At 40.6% G+C, this 15950-nt stretch overlaps 2 protein-coding genes across 13 annotated transcripts in view; both read right to left on the bottom strand.

The window, feature by feature from the left end:
* Nucleotides 1-450: 450 nt before the first annotated feature.
* On the bottom strand, nucleotides 451-2707 carry LOC121628160 (uncharacterized serine-rich protein C215.13-like; the record flags this gene model as incomplete). Its single annotated transcript, XM_041967089.1, has 1 exon — nucleotides 451-2707. A coding segment is annotated over one exon (558 nt), but the record flags the coding sequence as incomplete, so codon positions are not given.
* The window catches only part of si:ch211-278a6.1 (SRC kinase signaling inhibitor 1), a 100543-nt gene continuing 87291 nt past the window's right edge, over nucleotides 2699-15950 (bottom strand). For 7 of the 12 annotated variants that reach the window (XM_041968601.1, XM_041968570.1, XM_041968616.1 and 4 more), the window contains 11 exons: nucleotides 15537-15712; nucleotides 14490-14620; nucleotides 14094-14241; nucleotides 13020-13323; nucleotides 12642-12906; nucleotides 12397-12536; nucleotides 12132-12281; nucleotides 11584-11715; nucleotides 9175-10071; nucleotides 7283-7420; nucleotides 2699-3004 (listed from right to left, as the gene is read on the bottom strand). In XM_041968601.1, coding sequence (XP_041824535.1) covers nucleotides 2999-3004; nucleotides 7283-7420; nucleotides 9175-10071; nucleotides 11584-11715; nucleotides 12132-12281; nucleotides 12397-12536; nucleotides 12642-12906; nucleotides 13020-13323; nucleotides 14094-14241; nucleotides 14490-14620; nucleotides 15537-15712 — 2487 coding nt within the window. In that variant the 3' untranslated portion in view covers nucleotides 2699-2998. The other 5 variants (XM_041968574.1, XM_041968632.1, XM_041968606.1 and 2 more) reach the window with 5 other exon arrangements.

Raw genomic sequence — 15950 nt, 5'->3', positions numbered from 1 at the left:
AACAGTTTTTTTTTTAACTGAGCAGAAAATATTGTTAGTGTGTGAGGGGTCTGAACTGCAGACAGCTGCTTTAGCAGCTAAGCTATTTTTTATTTTTATTTTTATTTTTTTTACAAGAGTCGTGTTGTTTCATGTTTGACATTGTCTCACTGAAATGAGAAGGATCTTTCCCAAAAATGTTATTAAAGCAGAAGGCAACATATAATATTATAAATCTGTCTCTATTTCTCAGCATTAATGGTGCTTTCACAGCCAGGGGTAGCATTTCTTCATCTTTTTATATATTATTTTTTCTTTTTTTTCCTTTGCATGGTAGAGATTAAAGTCATATTTGTTGATGAAGTTACAAGTTGTTCACAACATGTTTTTACTTTTATACTCAACCCACTCTAGGAGATCTTACTTTCTTTCAGTTCTCTGAATTTGCTGTGAGCTGTACCACTTTAGGTCTTTAAGTCATTCGTTGATTTTGTGCTAAGTTTTCTGAATCACAATCGCACCAAACTAAAAAAAATTAGCTTATATGTTTCTTTAAAACCAATAAAATTTCTCAATTTCATCATATAACATGATGTCATTGCACTATTTTCCCTTAACTAAAGGGTTTGAATGGTTTTGTTTGAGCTGAAGCTGGATTTTATGTTTGAGAAGAGTCTGTGCTTTCTTTACATTATATATTAACATCTCAGTACCTTCGAGGGCCAAGAACCATCTGTTGTCTGTTGTGCTGATTAACATTCTTTATCTTCGAAACACACCAAGTGTCACCAGTTCACTACAGTGATGGATGTGCAAACTACTAAAAACTCTGGTTAGCTTCATGACAGCAGACTGACTGCTTTAAAGACAGAAGTGTCTCAAAGGAAAACATATTTCTGTCTGTAAATCAGAATCTTTTCTGGTCAATAAGGGGTATTTTACCAGTGTGCTCTTTATCAGTGGTGCAACAGATGGGGCTTCAAATAAATCATCATACAAGATTTGCTAAAAGAAAAACAAGCTGATTCTGTGCTGTACAGCTTGGCTTTACAAGTGCATGTGTGACAGACTCCGTGTATGATTATTCATCACTGTGTGTGCTTGAATCTTTGGGATGGGTTTTGATGCCGGGTGCTAAAATGTCGGAGCAACCTTCATGATGCTACTGTGAACACATCCTGATTGTCATAATTATCTAATTAGTACACATATAAAGAAAATTAACATTTGTACAAGTCATCATTTGCATTTTTCCCCTTCTGTTTGTGAAACCGTGCTTCTTTGTACTATTTTAAACAGATGTGCTGTTTCAGGGCCACTCATTGCAATGTGCTTTTGTGAATATACTGTAATAGCCTAAATAAAATGTCTCTAATTGTTTCTAATTAGTGTTTATTTGATCTGTAGATGTGCATTTAAACATTGAAATATAAATTAATTTAAAACAGACTGTGAGACAAGAGGATGGACGGGGTAGAACTATCATGTAAAATCTTTATAAGTGTGCACAAACAGAGGGGAAAATATAGCACCAATTCAAAGTTTGAAACGCAGGTGATGCAAGAAAAGCAACTAATGCCCTTTTTACACAATACCTACAAACCACAAACATCACCATGTTTTGTTTTCTTTTTTTTTTTCTCAGCAGATTTCACACTCTGCCAGGCAATGCAGGTATGTTAGAGCAATGTAATATTGAAAATACATAACTACTGGACTCACTTGGGGATTATTGCAGATCTATTTTCTATGATTACAGTCTAGATATTTTAACGATACCACTAACAACCCACTGAGCGAGGGTATGTGAGAATACATCCGACCACATCAGCTTACAGCAGGCAGCTGGTGGGAGAGGAGGCCCGTTTGTGTGCTCTCTATCCGGGAAACTGGCAGTAGGACCACGTTGGAGAACTGCAGCGGAACAATGGTACCAGATCAGAGTAGAAATCCTGCCCAAGAAAAAGGCTGAGACTCCATTTATAATGAAATTCTGAAGACTGCTGACTTGAGTGAGTCCAACAAGAAGAAAAAGGCGGTGTTAAAAAGTCCTGAAAGAACATATGAGTAAAAAATCATTTAGGGTTAATATACATGATTTATTTTAACGGTTCATGATGTGTTGATGCTTAAGTTGCATTCCCCCATGTCCTAGTTCTCCTCTTGTTCATCAATAAGAGCTGCCAGGGGTGACGTCCTCATTCACATCCTTGCAGTTGCTGAGGCTGGGGCTGACAAGGCTTTGTCTGCTTGGCTTGGCAACTCCAGATGAGAAATTAAAGGAACTTAGAGGGGTGGGAGAGGAGGGGGACAGGGATGGAGTAGGGGTGGTGGGTGAAGAGGAAGATGAGGAGGTAGTGGTGGGTGTGGAGGAGGAGGACTGGCTGCTGGGCAGGGAGGATGCTCGCTGCTCACGTAGAAGGCGACGCTGGCGGAGGGCAGAGGAGAAGAGCAAGGCCTCAGCGGTCAGACCAGAGGCAGACAGGCTTGCCAGGAGGGCCTTCGCTTGGCTTGATGAAACTGTCAAGGAGGGCAGTGCCCCCTCCTGGTGGCATTTCCTTAGGCCAGGGGCCAACGCTGCTGCAGGAGAAGCTACTCGGCCTGAAAAAATGCCTGCTTTGAGACCAGAGAGGTATGGTTCAATACAGCCGGTACTGTTGGTCCCCAAGGCCTTCAAGTAGAGCAGGGACACAGAAAACAGGAGGGGGTGAAGGGGGAGCGCGAAGAAATGAGGTTTTCAGGGGTCAAAATGGGAAATCATGAAAAATTAAAGCCTTAAAATTGGTTGTGGGCACAGTTCCCTACAGTACCTTCCTGTACCATTACACTCAGACATGCCTGTGCAAGCATGCTTGCACACACATACATACTCACTCTCATCTACAAATGCACAGAGTGGGATTTGGAGCACATTTTAAAACTGGAGATGTGAAAGGAGCTGGTAAAGAAAAGAGGGCTGATAGGTGTGTGCATCTCTGTGATCAGGTGAACAGGAGGAGAAGGAGGCTGGACAGGTCACTCACTGCTGCAGGAAGATGGGCAGGCCGGGAGGTGCAGGGCAGCACAGGTTCACAGAGGGTGACGGGGTGGGTGAGGTTGCGCCACAGGAACAAGTGTCAGAAGAAACATGTAGTGGAGGGACGGGAAGTGAAAACAAAACAGGAAACAAATACAGGAGATTGTTATTCAGGTTGATATCAGCATGTGCGATGCAAGCCTTAATACAGGCAACCATCTACACATGATGACCAAACCACTGATACCATTGATAAGGTGCAACAGTGAAAGAGGTCAGCTGCAAGTCATACTGTTGGCTTCTTTCACTTTGACACTTGTTTTAATGACTTTCATTAAATAAAAATACAAAATGTCCAGATGAGCATTCAGAACCACACCTTTCTTTTCTTTATGTAATGCAACACTGAACCACAAGATGGCACTATTTCAACAGCATGAAACATGAAGAAAACTTATTTTCCTCATTAAAAATGTGCATCTATATGCATCTAACAGATGTTTGCATGTTCCATGTGCAGGATGCAGACAAAAAATTTAACAGAATGAGACAAAAACTGTTAGATAAAATTTTTATCAGATATATTTTGGGGGGATTACATTGATAGAAAAGAGCCAGTCTTGCATTCGCTCTGTTCTTATAAGGCATGGCTGCTCCATCTTCTTGAAAAAGCCTTCTCAAACCTAGCTGACAGCTATTCTGGTGTACAAATGTGAGGAAGGAGTCTCCCCACATCTCACACTCTCAGACCTTTTTGCCAAATGACAGCTATCCCAACCCCCTCACACTCTCAGACCTTTCTGCCAAATGACAGCTATCCCAACCCCATGGCCTCTCCTATACACAGCCTGTTTTTTTACTAGCAGAGGTAGTAGGGTATAGACAGTCTTGAGGCATGAAAGTGATCCCATTGTCATGTTCTGCTTGATCAGTAGCAAAGCAAACAAGAAGAAATTGTGGCTTTGATCTGTCTGTTTTTACTCAGCAAACTGGTTCGAAGCATACCTTTCTGCCTGGGTTGCCTTAATATTACTAAGTGAGGGTTCAGTGAATACTTCTTAATAGTCCGCATATCAAGACTATTTGTACCACGAGTTGCAGGAGGACTTCTTAGAAAGCAATAAGGTACATCTAATTGCCAAACCAGATTTCAATCCCAAAATTTTTATAGTCAGCCGATGACCACAATGCTAAGTCATCACATTTTAAATGGATTAGACAGCTAATCAACTGAGAAACTGGCAATGCTACAAGCATGGTGAACATAAAACTCAAAAGCAGTGCCAGTGCATCTTGTTTTAGCTGAGTGCAGATGGGATATAGTGATGTCTTAAACTCTCCCTCCAGCTGGCTTTCACAACACGTTTATGAGCAGCAGCTGCGTTAATAGAAAGCTGGGCTACTCCAAAGTTGTGGGTGTGTGTATGTCTTGCAACTGTCCCAGTTCAAAATGCACTACAAACGTAGCTGTAATTTGGCAGGAGGAGACAAAACAAGAAGAATCTGAAACACCAAAAGGAAGCAGAAGGTAGGCTAAAGTTTAGGGTCATGTTTAGGGAGAAGTATAGCAGAAGAGATACTTTTACCTTGAGCTGAGGGCTGAGAAGAGAAGTCACCCAAGGTGGGTAAGTCTGATTGTTTGAACACAAACACGAGTCAAAGGTGCAAATCAGGAGTTGTGAGCTTACAGGTGAAATAAGGTTCAGGGGTTAGTTAATTTTATTTAGTTTAGCTTAATCATGCTGAAGGTGTAAAAAAAACATTTTACCGATGTTAGGGAGGGTGTTAAAAACACAGAAAAAAGTGAACAAAGAGTGGGCAAAGTCTTAATTAGCTCTAAAGGGCTCCATGTAAATCAAACAGCCACTCAGCTATATTATTATCATTCTCTAAGCAGTTTTCATGTTCAACATTTCAGAAATCTTTACAGTTAACGCTTGAATATCTATATAATATATATTTATATAATGAATGTTCTCTGTTCTTATGCCTGATAACACCTGCACCTACAGTACTTAACCTGTCAGCCATTTACTTCACACTTATAAATGCAGATTTATAAATCTGCCACATGGCTTTTTATATCAGCCGGTTCTTTGTTTTTCTTTGTCGTTCATCATCCAGTTGCAGTATGTCGCCCCCTTAAACTTCCCCTGGTGTCAGTCAGCTTTTACTGTCCGCTGTCCCTCTAAGGATAACGCTTTCATACATCCAGAGCCTTTCACAATGGCTGTTTTGAACGTTTTGTCCACAAAGAGACTGTGCCGTGTGAGTTTCATTCTGAAATAATAGGATTAATTTTCCTTTCATTAGACAAGTGTAGGCATCCACTCAGCCTCAAAATCTCAGGGAATGAGTGAGACTGGCAGAGGGTGAGTAAAAAGGAGAAAGGGGGCAGCGTGGGTAAATTGCAGAATACAGAGAGCGGAAAAAGGGAGAAAAGAAATATAAAGAAGAGGAAACGTGAAAGACTTAATGGTGGAAAAAGAAATGCCCTCTTCAAATTAAATGATCAGTGATTGCCAGTAAGTCGAGTGGTGGTTATTACATGGCATTGCAGAGGTTCTTTCCTATCTTTGCTGAGTGTGAGAAGACCAAAGCCTCATTACTTTCCCATCTCTCAAATCTCTCTGCCTCAAACATTTCTCCACAATCTTTAAAACTGACTTTAAGTCAGAATGCTCGTGGGTTCTGAAGGTTTAGTTGCAATTCACTGCCTCTGTTATTTTTTAAATTGCATTGACATTAAGCTTTTCCTGGCCCTTGTGCACAGATATAGCATGAAAATCTTCTTTTAGCTTTGCTCGACCGACATGCTTCAACAGTTCAATTTCCTTGCCTCTGGAGGCCATCTAGCATCCTTATGTCCAGCCCTTAACCTTTAAAGCACTATTTCATATTCTAGCAAATTAAATTGTAAAACAGCTAGAAGGCATATGAGGACAAATGTAAAGAGGAGCTTTAAGAAGTTTTTCAACTAGCTCTTAATCTAAGTTTTCAGATTTTATGTATTCAGTAAAAACATTTTAATACCTTTAATGGGTCTGAATACCACATTTAAGAGATAACTTTAGATTTTTCAGATAAAAAAATGTCTAGGTAATTGCAGCTCTTCGTTTGACCTGTAACACATGCCCCTCCACGCTGAACAGAGCCTGCAGAAAAGCCTTTGATCCATTTCAACAATGTACAGATGAGAGTGTCTAAATAATGCAACTTTTACATGAAAACGTTTTTAATCATAAACTAATTTTTTGGCTGTAAATTCAGTTAATCTTTGCAACCATCTGTCTAAAACAGACTTGAATGCATATCTTAAATATTACACATAATGTCAGACTCTCTGAGGGATGGAGCATGCAGAGGATGTGCAGTAGTTCTGTGGGGAGAACAAAATGGCACTGAAAAGTGATCGGTGTGTAGAAGGCAGAATGGGTCTCATAAATAGATGCACACCTTTCTTGCTTCAAAGAATAAAACTTTGAAAACTTGTTTAAGTTGTGGAAAGATGACAAAATGATAATGATTTGCACCTTATTTTTTATGATTTCTATGGACAGGGCCGGCCAAATGCATAAGAGATCTACGTGGACACTTGGGGCCCCCATGCCACCTTGTAAGTCCCCCCAAGTGTACTTGAAATGTCAAGAAATCTTAGTTTAACATAAATACACAATTTTAAAAGTATACAAATAAATCATAAAATAACGTCAAAAAAATGTTAATACACACAAAAACTAGATTCTATACATATTAAAGTATGATTGCCTACCAGAAATTTCATGGCTAGCTAACGTTTTAAGCTATTTTGTTATGGAAGATTGCATTTTTGGACACTCTTGTACCTCTGTTCTAAATTTTAGGAGGAAAGGTAATTAAACTGGTTGTCTTGTCTGTTGGTGCACATGCATACATCCCACTGCATATTAAAAGTGCAAAAAAATATAACATATAAAAAAAATAAACATTTTTTTCTGAATTTAAGGTTTAAAACCAGAGCCAGAGTGCCACCAGTATGATGGAGGCCAACTACAAACAGTTCACATGAATAGCTGTGTTGCATTTAGAGTGTATGAAAGGATCGAGCACCAGTAAGTTAAGCAGTTAAGACAAGTTCAGCACCAGAGGTGTGAGGTGGTCAGGGAGGGCACCCGAATCAAATTCTGCTTGGAGCCCAAAAAAGGCTCAGGCCGGCCCTGTCTATAGACCACCATTTTGCACGGACCTTCTTCTATGGTCAATCAAATAAAACCACAACTTGCCAAATCAAAGGAATTAAAGTCCTACCTGCTGCTGGCCCTGGGTCTTCATTAACTCCTCTTTCTTGCCACTTTTAGTTTTGTCTGTGCTGTTCTGCTGCAGATGCTTCAGTTTAGATGCAGCTGAAGAGTGTGCAACCTTACCAACACTGGAATTATTTCCTCCCTGAGAGGGGAATAACAGAGGGGAAAGCAGAGAAGAAAGGAGAGTAAATATGCGGTACACAAAGGTATATTTCATTTCTACTCTACAACATCTTCAATTTCCACTTGACAAACACACCGATCCAGCAGAGTTTGACTTCAGCAAGCAAGTCTTCCTCCTGAGACCAATGAGATTTTTAAGATGTGAGATGGTAGCTGCCATAAAGCTAAACTATCCACTTCACAGAATTTCACCATCTATCAACAGAAAATAACAAAGAACAGAATATAGAAATGCAGCATCAGAACTGATGTTGCGTAGCCTAACCTCCTCGCAGCAGGATCTGTGAGGCATTGTGGTTAATGATCTTTCATGCCAAGCTACTCTGGCTGTCTCTTTTATGCACAAAAACAAACAGACATTCAGCCAAATTTCCATCCAGCTGTGTCCCCTCTTCATACAGAAACAGCAGCTGAACAGAAAAGTATTCAACTGACTATAGTGAAGTTAACTAATTATTTCATTATGCCAAAGCAGAAAAACTGGTAAAGCCATCTTTTATGTGTAGCTACATTTTGAAGAGACATAACAAAGTCAATTTAAAGATTGATGGGTTAATAAGCACCTCTCCTGAAATGTTTATATTAAAAACTGAACTGTAATTGGGACTGAAAACAGATCTCTGGCCTATGAATTTGGTGAGCAGCTAACATTTGACAAGAGCAGGAAGAAGGGTCATGTTGAAACGATCAACGAGACTGAAATTTGAGTGATGAAATAATGTGTGAAGACTTTGTAATCCTCAGCCATGCCCACGGGAATGCTCCCGAGCTCCACATCAGAGGGTTGAAACTCACCATGACAGTGACTGTCAAGTATTTCAGCCTGGCCCTGAGTACGAGGATACATTCAGAGCATGAGGGAATACTGTGCAAGCTGTCAAGACAATTAATGGATGAGGCAGCTGATGCATAAATGCTGTAAGCCTTTTGACAATTACTAATCCTGATTTTGCTCATTTAGCTTGAGGTAGTTTTGAAAGAAGGCTTCTTGCAATATCTGGTAATCAAAAATTCAAATTATGGTCATTAGATATTAAAAAGAAGTGGAATAAAGAGTCAGATTTCTGTTATTGTCCCAGCTCTGATTTCTAAATTCTCTATTTATACCAGAGGTATTAACCCTAAACAGAACTTGACCAGGTATGAAAAAAATAATATTCATACATATGATCATATTCTTACATTTTGAATTTAGTATTATGCAGAATATAACCTTAAGTACATTTTGAATTTATCAAAATGAAAATTTTTCATAGTTTTACATCAGATTGATGTAATTGAAGGCAAAGCAAAGATTAGAAAGAAATGTAATTCTTTCTAATCTTTGCTCACAAGTAAAAAGGAGAAAATCAGAAGAAAATAGAGAAATTTGCATGATCTATGCATTTATCTAAGGTGATGTGAAGTTAGCTAAATTCACAAACAGAGCAGATGTCAGGGGAGATCAATAAAGAAACAATTAACCACTTAGGACTCAGCAGGACAGCAGCTCCAGCACGAAGCACAGAACAGACAGGTAGGCAGGAAGTCTGTTGTCTGTCCTCTTGATCATATTTTCAGTTTCAAATACAATTAGGTGTTGATTTAATCAGGGAGCAGACATCAGAGGCTTGGAAAAAGTTCCACTAGTCATCTGCAGACAAGAGACAAAGGAGGAAAAAAGAGCATGCTGCTTCAGAACAGGAATCTGCACAGCACGAGTTTGCAATGAACCTGGATTGATCCTGGGCTGAAAGTTGATGTGGGTTTTGGTGGGACTGGTGGCTTCTTGGTCTCCAACGTCAGACCTCCAGTTCTCTGTGCAGGAGTACTTCTGCTGGTTGTTTCAGTGTAGAACAGCTCAGCAGTGGGATGCCCACTGATCTCTATTAAGGTGTTCTCCAGCTCTCTAATAGTTTCTTCTAAGCTGTCCAGCCTCTTGTAGGCATTGAGTCGGACATCTTGTGTTGCTCTCCTCTGATTGGTGAGGTTGCTCACTGAGCTGCCATTGGACTCCAGAGTGCTCTGTTGCATCTTAATTTCTGTTGCGTGCTTAAAAGTAAGCCTGCTTTCCCCTGACTCTATCCCTTTCCTCAGAGCCTCCATCAGTAAGCTCTGCTGGACTGGGTGGTGAGAGGATTTTATTCTAGGTTTGGGAACTGGTTTGGGCCATTCCAGGAGAGAGAGTAGTAGTTTGTAGGCTTCTGCAGCAGTTTTTTCTTTCCAGAAGAGCACAAGGACAGGCCGTTCCCTCAGCTCAGCTTCAGAGACTTTTTGAGTCTGTGGTGAGATAGTTAAAGTTTGCAGAATTTTCCCCGTAGTCATGAGTTCTTGGGCCTCACCAGGAGACACCACCCTCATCTCCAGGTCTGTCAAAAGGAGGGCAACTTCCTGTTTGAAATCTCTATTTAAAACGCACAGCTCTTGCTGAGGAAGAGATTCACTTCCTTTTGAATGTCTTTCCCTTGAAATAGAAGTCTTGAGGATCTTGTCATGATCTGTACTGTCTTCTGTTGGCGTCTCCTCTATATGGTCATTTGCTAAGTCTCTGACAGGATCCTCTAGAGTTGAGGGCGAAGTCGGTAAACACTCCGTCAACACGATGTGGGGGACAGGAGACAAGTACCTTCCCTATGAGTGGAGAAAGCACTTGAGGTATAAATAAACACAAAGCTGGTCATAGCTGTAACAGTGATGGCACATACATTTAAAATGATGAAAACAAAGCCAAACACAACTAAGAAAAACTAAAAGAAAAGTAATGTTTTTAACATATATGTAATGCGTGTATCAATAATACCCTGTTTATAGCTTTACAATACTTTACAGCTTGAACTTTTTAGCTCTTAACAGACAAACACTGAAACAATCCACTGCACACAACTTAAAGAAGTCACTACATTCATATAAAAAAATCTACATATGCATTAAGATGTGTCTTCAAAGTATACCAGCCACATGCAAAGGACAATCAGTGCTCACAGAAAATTATAACCCATCTTAGTCTTTTATTAGCTTGGTGCTCCAAGCCATCAGTTAATCAGCTCTTTGAATCTCTAGCAAGCAATTCTGTATGTGATCTGCTGAAACAAAATTCAGGCAAAATGAAAACAAGATTTCAAGTTGTAACGTGACCCTAACCCTGTTAGACTGTTTGACAGGGTAGGCCCTTCCAAAGGTGATATTTGACAGCTGGATTGGAGGAATCCTCTGTCCCCTAACCCTTTCATGAGTGAGCCAATCAAATAAACGAAACACCACCAGCAGCAATGAGAATGGATGAATAGGAGCTACTATGCCTAAACCCCACTTGTATATGTTCCTCACAGCTAGGACCTTTTTAAGCCTGACAAAATTCATTATCTTGTTGTGACCTTCTCATTAGACATGTATGTGCCCTCACTGAAAGTTGAGCATCAATGCTAAAATCCAAACACCGTTTCCTTGCATTACCTAAGACCAAATAAAAGACAATGTGGAAACCCATCAGCTATCATTAGGTGAAAAACTCTCAGATTTAGACTGTGTTTCTGGGCTTTGAGTGTAGCCAACACATCTGGACAAAGAAAGCATTAAAAAGGAGAATAAAGGAAAAAGCTAATGGGCAAAATGCAAGCCATGGACTGTTAATCTAATCAGAAAGCTTCTCAACACAGATTCTGTGTCATATCTTACATTTATCAAACTGCCACACAACTCTTAACTTCTCATTTTTCATCTTTATTGTTGTGCACGGAAGTTAGCCAGTAAAAGTAACAATTAGTGAGGCAGAGGTAAATTTAAATGCTTTTTGACAAGGGTTTATTAATGTAACTTCAATTTATTGTAATTTTATTAAGCATATGAGAGTTACATTCTCTGTTAAAACCTGTGTTTACAGTCAGACATGAGTGAAAATACAACTTTGCTTTGGTGTGCTTTGCATATCTTTTGGCTGCTTTAACACTGCATGCATGCACATAAAAAGAGATTAGCAGTCGTATCTATTGCAGGGACACTTAGAGACGAGGACTGCTAGAGTGGACGTGGCTAATCGCTGAGTGGAAGTGGGTGATTTCTGTGAGTGGTTGCAAGGTTAGAAAGAACAGAGACAGGCTTAACAGGGCAGCAATCCACATTGCTCAGGGTCAGCCAGAGTGTTACCTCAGTTGTACCTGAGGCCTCTGGAGGCCACAGGTCCAGTCTGGAGGGGGGTTCGCTTTTCCTGCCGCATGGGCTTACAGGCAGGGAAAAGGAAGGGGGTCGAGATACCCTGAGCGGGGCTCTCTCAAACAGCTGGGGATGGAAAAGTGGAGGTTTAAAAAAAGATTAAAAATACACATCAGCAAAATCTTTTACTGTTGATTCTTTATTCCACCCAATTTCAGACAGGCCATCTCAAACAGTACAAGCAGCTATCAGGGTCCATCTGTCTGGCTGTGATCTGTGAGCCCTGGGTGATGATGTGTGCCACTGAGCAGTTTGTGATCTTTGGGCTTTTCCAGTGCCAGAGGCAGGAGGACATATGGCTCCTGCTGCTTGAACATGTGGTAATGGTGATGATGAGCATATCTGCATGCACCCTATGTGTATGTATGCTGGAGGAATCCAGGGGCAGGTTGAAGACATAATAAATAAACAATTAAAACAATGGCGCTTTCTTATTCACTGAGCAGATAATCAACACAGACAACAATCCATTTTTATCTTACCTCCAGTTCAGCAGCAATTTTCTCCACCTCTTCTCCTTTTTCTCCAGAGGCCAGTGTTGGAGGTGTGGATGCTGGACGGGGGTTTTCGGACACAGTCCTCCTCAATTTTATGTGAGGCTTTTGAAGTTCAGCCTCTTCAGATTCAGATTTCTAAAAACACAAATATATAAAATTCACATATGTACATGAACAGAAACTAAATGTCTTTCTGTCAGTAAAATGTCTCTGTATTTATACGAGGGGGTATTTCATATGAGCACTTTACCTTTATGCTTTTTCCTGGAACCAGCATCTCTCCACTACGTGTGGTGAGTCCTGGGGAAGAGGGGAAACTGCGTCTAGGTGGAGGAGGTGGGGGAGACTTAGAGGGCTTCTCTGTGCGATACCGAGGTACTGTCAGCTCATCTGGAAAAGAAAGTAAAACATCTTTTGAGACAAACTATAGATACAAAACTCTTTCATTTAAAAATGCAATACAGAGAGACTTTGCTTCATTGCTCTTTATCTTACCAGAACCACGCCTGGAACCCCCCTCTTTTGCAGAGAGCTTGTGTTGAGGCTTGTTGGTGCGGTGCTCTAGAGTTGCTGCCCCACTTTGGGGTGTTGTCTGGGTGGAAGGTGCGTTAGAGGAGGGCTTGATCTGTTTGGCAGCAAAGTCCAGGTCTGGAATGGCCTTCATGAGCTCAGCCTGGGTCTCCTCCAGAAGCCGGTTGATGTCCTGGGCACTGTACTGGGTAAGACTGGCTCGCTTCTCCTCCCAGTCCCGCTCTGCTGCCTGCAAAGGCAAGACAGGATCTAAATACTTTACATGAGCCAGTGTGGTGTTGCTTAACTGGTTTAACTGTGTTATGATGGATATGGAAAAAAAGAAGCAAACATTTTTCCTACCAATCGCACTTCCATTGACAAAGCTTTGTCAGCTACAGAACGGCGCTCCAGCTCCTCAAGTGCTTTTCCTTTGTGGGGAACAGGAGGATGATTGTCCTTATGAGGGCCGGATGGATTCCCAAGACCACGACTGAGGCTGGAGTGGGGGCTCCAGTTAGAGAGACTGTTGCCTCCTCCAAGGTCATTTATGGTTAGTGGGCTGGTGGGAATGTCAAAGTCTGACAACTTTCGCAAGTCGTCGTTGTGCTTTGATGAAGGATTAGAAAAGTCATCTTGCTTCTTCCAAACCCCTTCATTTGCTTGTCTGGCAAGACATGGAATACTATGTCATTAATTAACACTGGGAGATGTTACACACTTGAGTTATACTGGGAAACACATGTTAGTGAATGCCAGTAATGTCACAAAAAGAGCAAAAATTCTCCATCTTTACAGAATAAATTATTTAATTTCTCATTACACACAAAGATCAGAAAAGAAAGGCTGATGATGCTTTCTGGGCACAAGGTTGATTAGCAGTGCTGAAAAGCACATTTCCCACTCTCCAAAAAATCAAAAGGTTTTTATTCATGTGATTGAAAAGAGCTTTGGTAGTAGTAGCTGCCTGAATGGATGCTTAAGAGCTGCTATTTTCACCTCAAACTGTGATTTCAGATAATTTTATCTTTGATAGTTAGAGAGCTCTGCTTAAAAAAATGAAGATCTCTGGAATCGATCAACAAAATCTAATAAAATTTTCTTGGTTCAAGGCTTGTCTATCTCCTACATTTAATGAAAATCCATAATGTTCTGCTGACACACCAAACAAGGAAGGTGAAAACTTAATACCCACGGTGGAGGTACAAATGGAAAAAACCTCCAACTGATTACAAATTGATATGCTTTCTTGTAAGCTAACAGTAACGGCTAAAAGCAAAATAATTTATTCAACAAATACGTCTTTATCAGGATTTGAAAGATTGTTGAAGCTTTTCAACCTCAGAGTAAAGACAGCTTATCAGATTCAACACAATATGTTATTTAGGCTGTAAAGTAACCACAGGTGTACTGGTGGTCACCAGAACTGGTTCATACTTGCGCAACGTGGCGAGGGTGTCGGTTATTGTCTTGCAGCGTTTTAACAGGGCGTCAAGTCTGTGTGGCTCTTCTTTAAGGAATTTGACAGCTTCCACCTCCACTCGCAGCACCACCCGCATCTTACTCTGCAGGCCTGGGAACTGATCTGCAGAGGAGTAACACAACAAACAGCCACAAAGCCATAATAAGTTACTGAATAGCCAGAAAGTTCATTTAGGCAATGAGCAGTCCAAGGCTGATTAATTGTTGCAGACTGGCAGTGGGTGAGTGAAAGATAAAAGATAATCAGTGCCTTGGTGAGTAATTAGTGCAAAATAAACTGTCTACCAGAGTAAACAAGTGTCTTCTGTTTGGTGCTATGCACAAAATGTGAGATGTGCCAGCATGACTCACTTTTTAGCTCTGTGAGTGTTTCTCCCAGCTTTCTCAGAACAGTGGCCTTCTCCTCCAGCTCTTGCACCGTCACCAGCTTGTGGTTGACAGACGACTCCTTCTGGATCTCCTCCACTGACTTCTCCAGGTCGCTGAAATGGAACAGACAGAAGGCTGAGCACGAGGGATTCCTCTGCCATGCTTCAAATTTGACTGAATATTTATCTGAAAATTATGTTGCTCAAGTTTAAGTGAATTTTTTAGCCAATATATGGTCTCTCAGTCAACTGGCAGCTAGATTAAAAGCTCTGGACAGCTGAACTGGAGGAGTAAGTGGTGGTATTTCAGAAAAACTTCTTGCTGAAAATGAGGAGGAAAAAAACATTACATCTGTCTTGGAAAGTTCTCATGTTGAGTGAATTGCTAGTCTGGTCAAACTTCTGTTAAATAGCCTGCTTGGATGTACATGATGAACAAAAACTGTTTGCCGCCCATTGCCAGGCAGAATAACAAACAGCAATTAGCAAAGATCATCCAGAGTTCAACTAATTACCCTGAAATGCAAATTCTGCTCAGAGTGTGATTCAGGACTTCCTTTGCCCTGAACAGAGACATCCAGGAATCATTATCATGGTGAACATTTCCACAAATTAAGCTGAAGCAAGTTATCTGATTATTAAATCTCAAGGTAGCTCTCTGCGCTCATTTTTGCAGTCACTTTAATTAGCTACTGGACAGCCATATTCCTCAGATCTTAATAAGCATCTTGCTCACCGCTAGTCTTAATTACAGTTACAATTTCTTTCTATCACTGTGTCACCCCATGAGTCATGTAATTGTAAAAGAGACACAGACTTTTCTCATTTCTGAGGAAACTAGAAAATGTGTGTTGAAACCAACTTGTGTAATACAGTTTAATCATTATATGAAGGGACAAAAACCACCTTTAAAACAGGTTATAATATAGTTTCATAATTTTTACATATTAATAAATAAGAATTAAAGACAAATAGCTAGTTTTTAGATTTACAAAGCATGTTTGTGCCACATAAATAAACTGTGACTGACTGGAGCTGCTGGATGATGAGCTCCTCCTCATTGAGGTACTTGAGTCTTTCCTCCTCCACAAGGAGGCGCTGTCTCTGCAGAGGATCTTCCTGCTTCCTCACGGCATCTGCCACGCGCACATTCAGTTCCGCCTCCGTTCGTCTGAGAAGGGTTCTGATTGAATCCTGGTTTTCTAACTACACGCACACACACACACACACACATACAGACAACATTACAGAAATACATGCAGAGTTGCAGCTCTTACATTCGTATTGATGTTAGCTAATAATATCTTGTTGAACTCCTGATTTTAACACTTTGTGATTTGGAGTTCAGGTCATGGCTTCCTTTTTAATCCCATTACTCTATCTGCCTTTTAAAGTGATAAGAAAATTTGCTCCATCCCAGCGATCATACGCTAGCATGTTTTGA

The sequence above is a fragment of the Melanotaenia boesemani genome, chromosome 2 (genome assembly GCF_017639745.1).
Source record: "Melanotaenia boesemani isolate fMelBoe1 chromosome 2, fMelBoe1.pri, whole genome shotgun sequence".
NCBI classification, from domain to species: domain Eukaryota; kingdom Metazoa; phylum Chordata; class Actinopteri; order Atheriniformes; family Melanotaeniidae; genus Melanotaenia; species Melanotaenia boesemani.
Note: the sequence above shows the minus strand (reverse complement) of the source record. Positions and strands in the feature narration are given on the sequence as shown.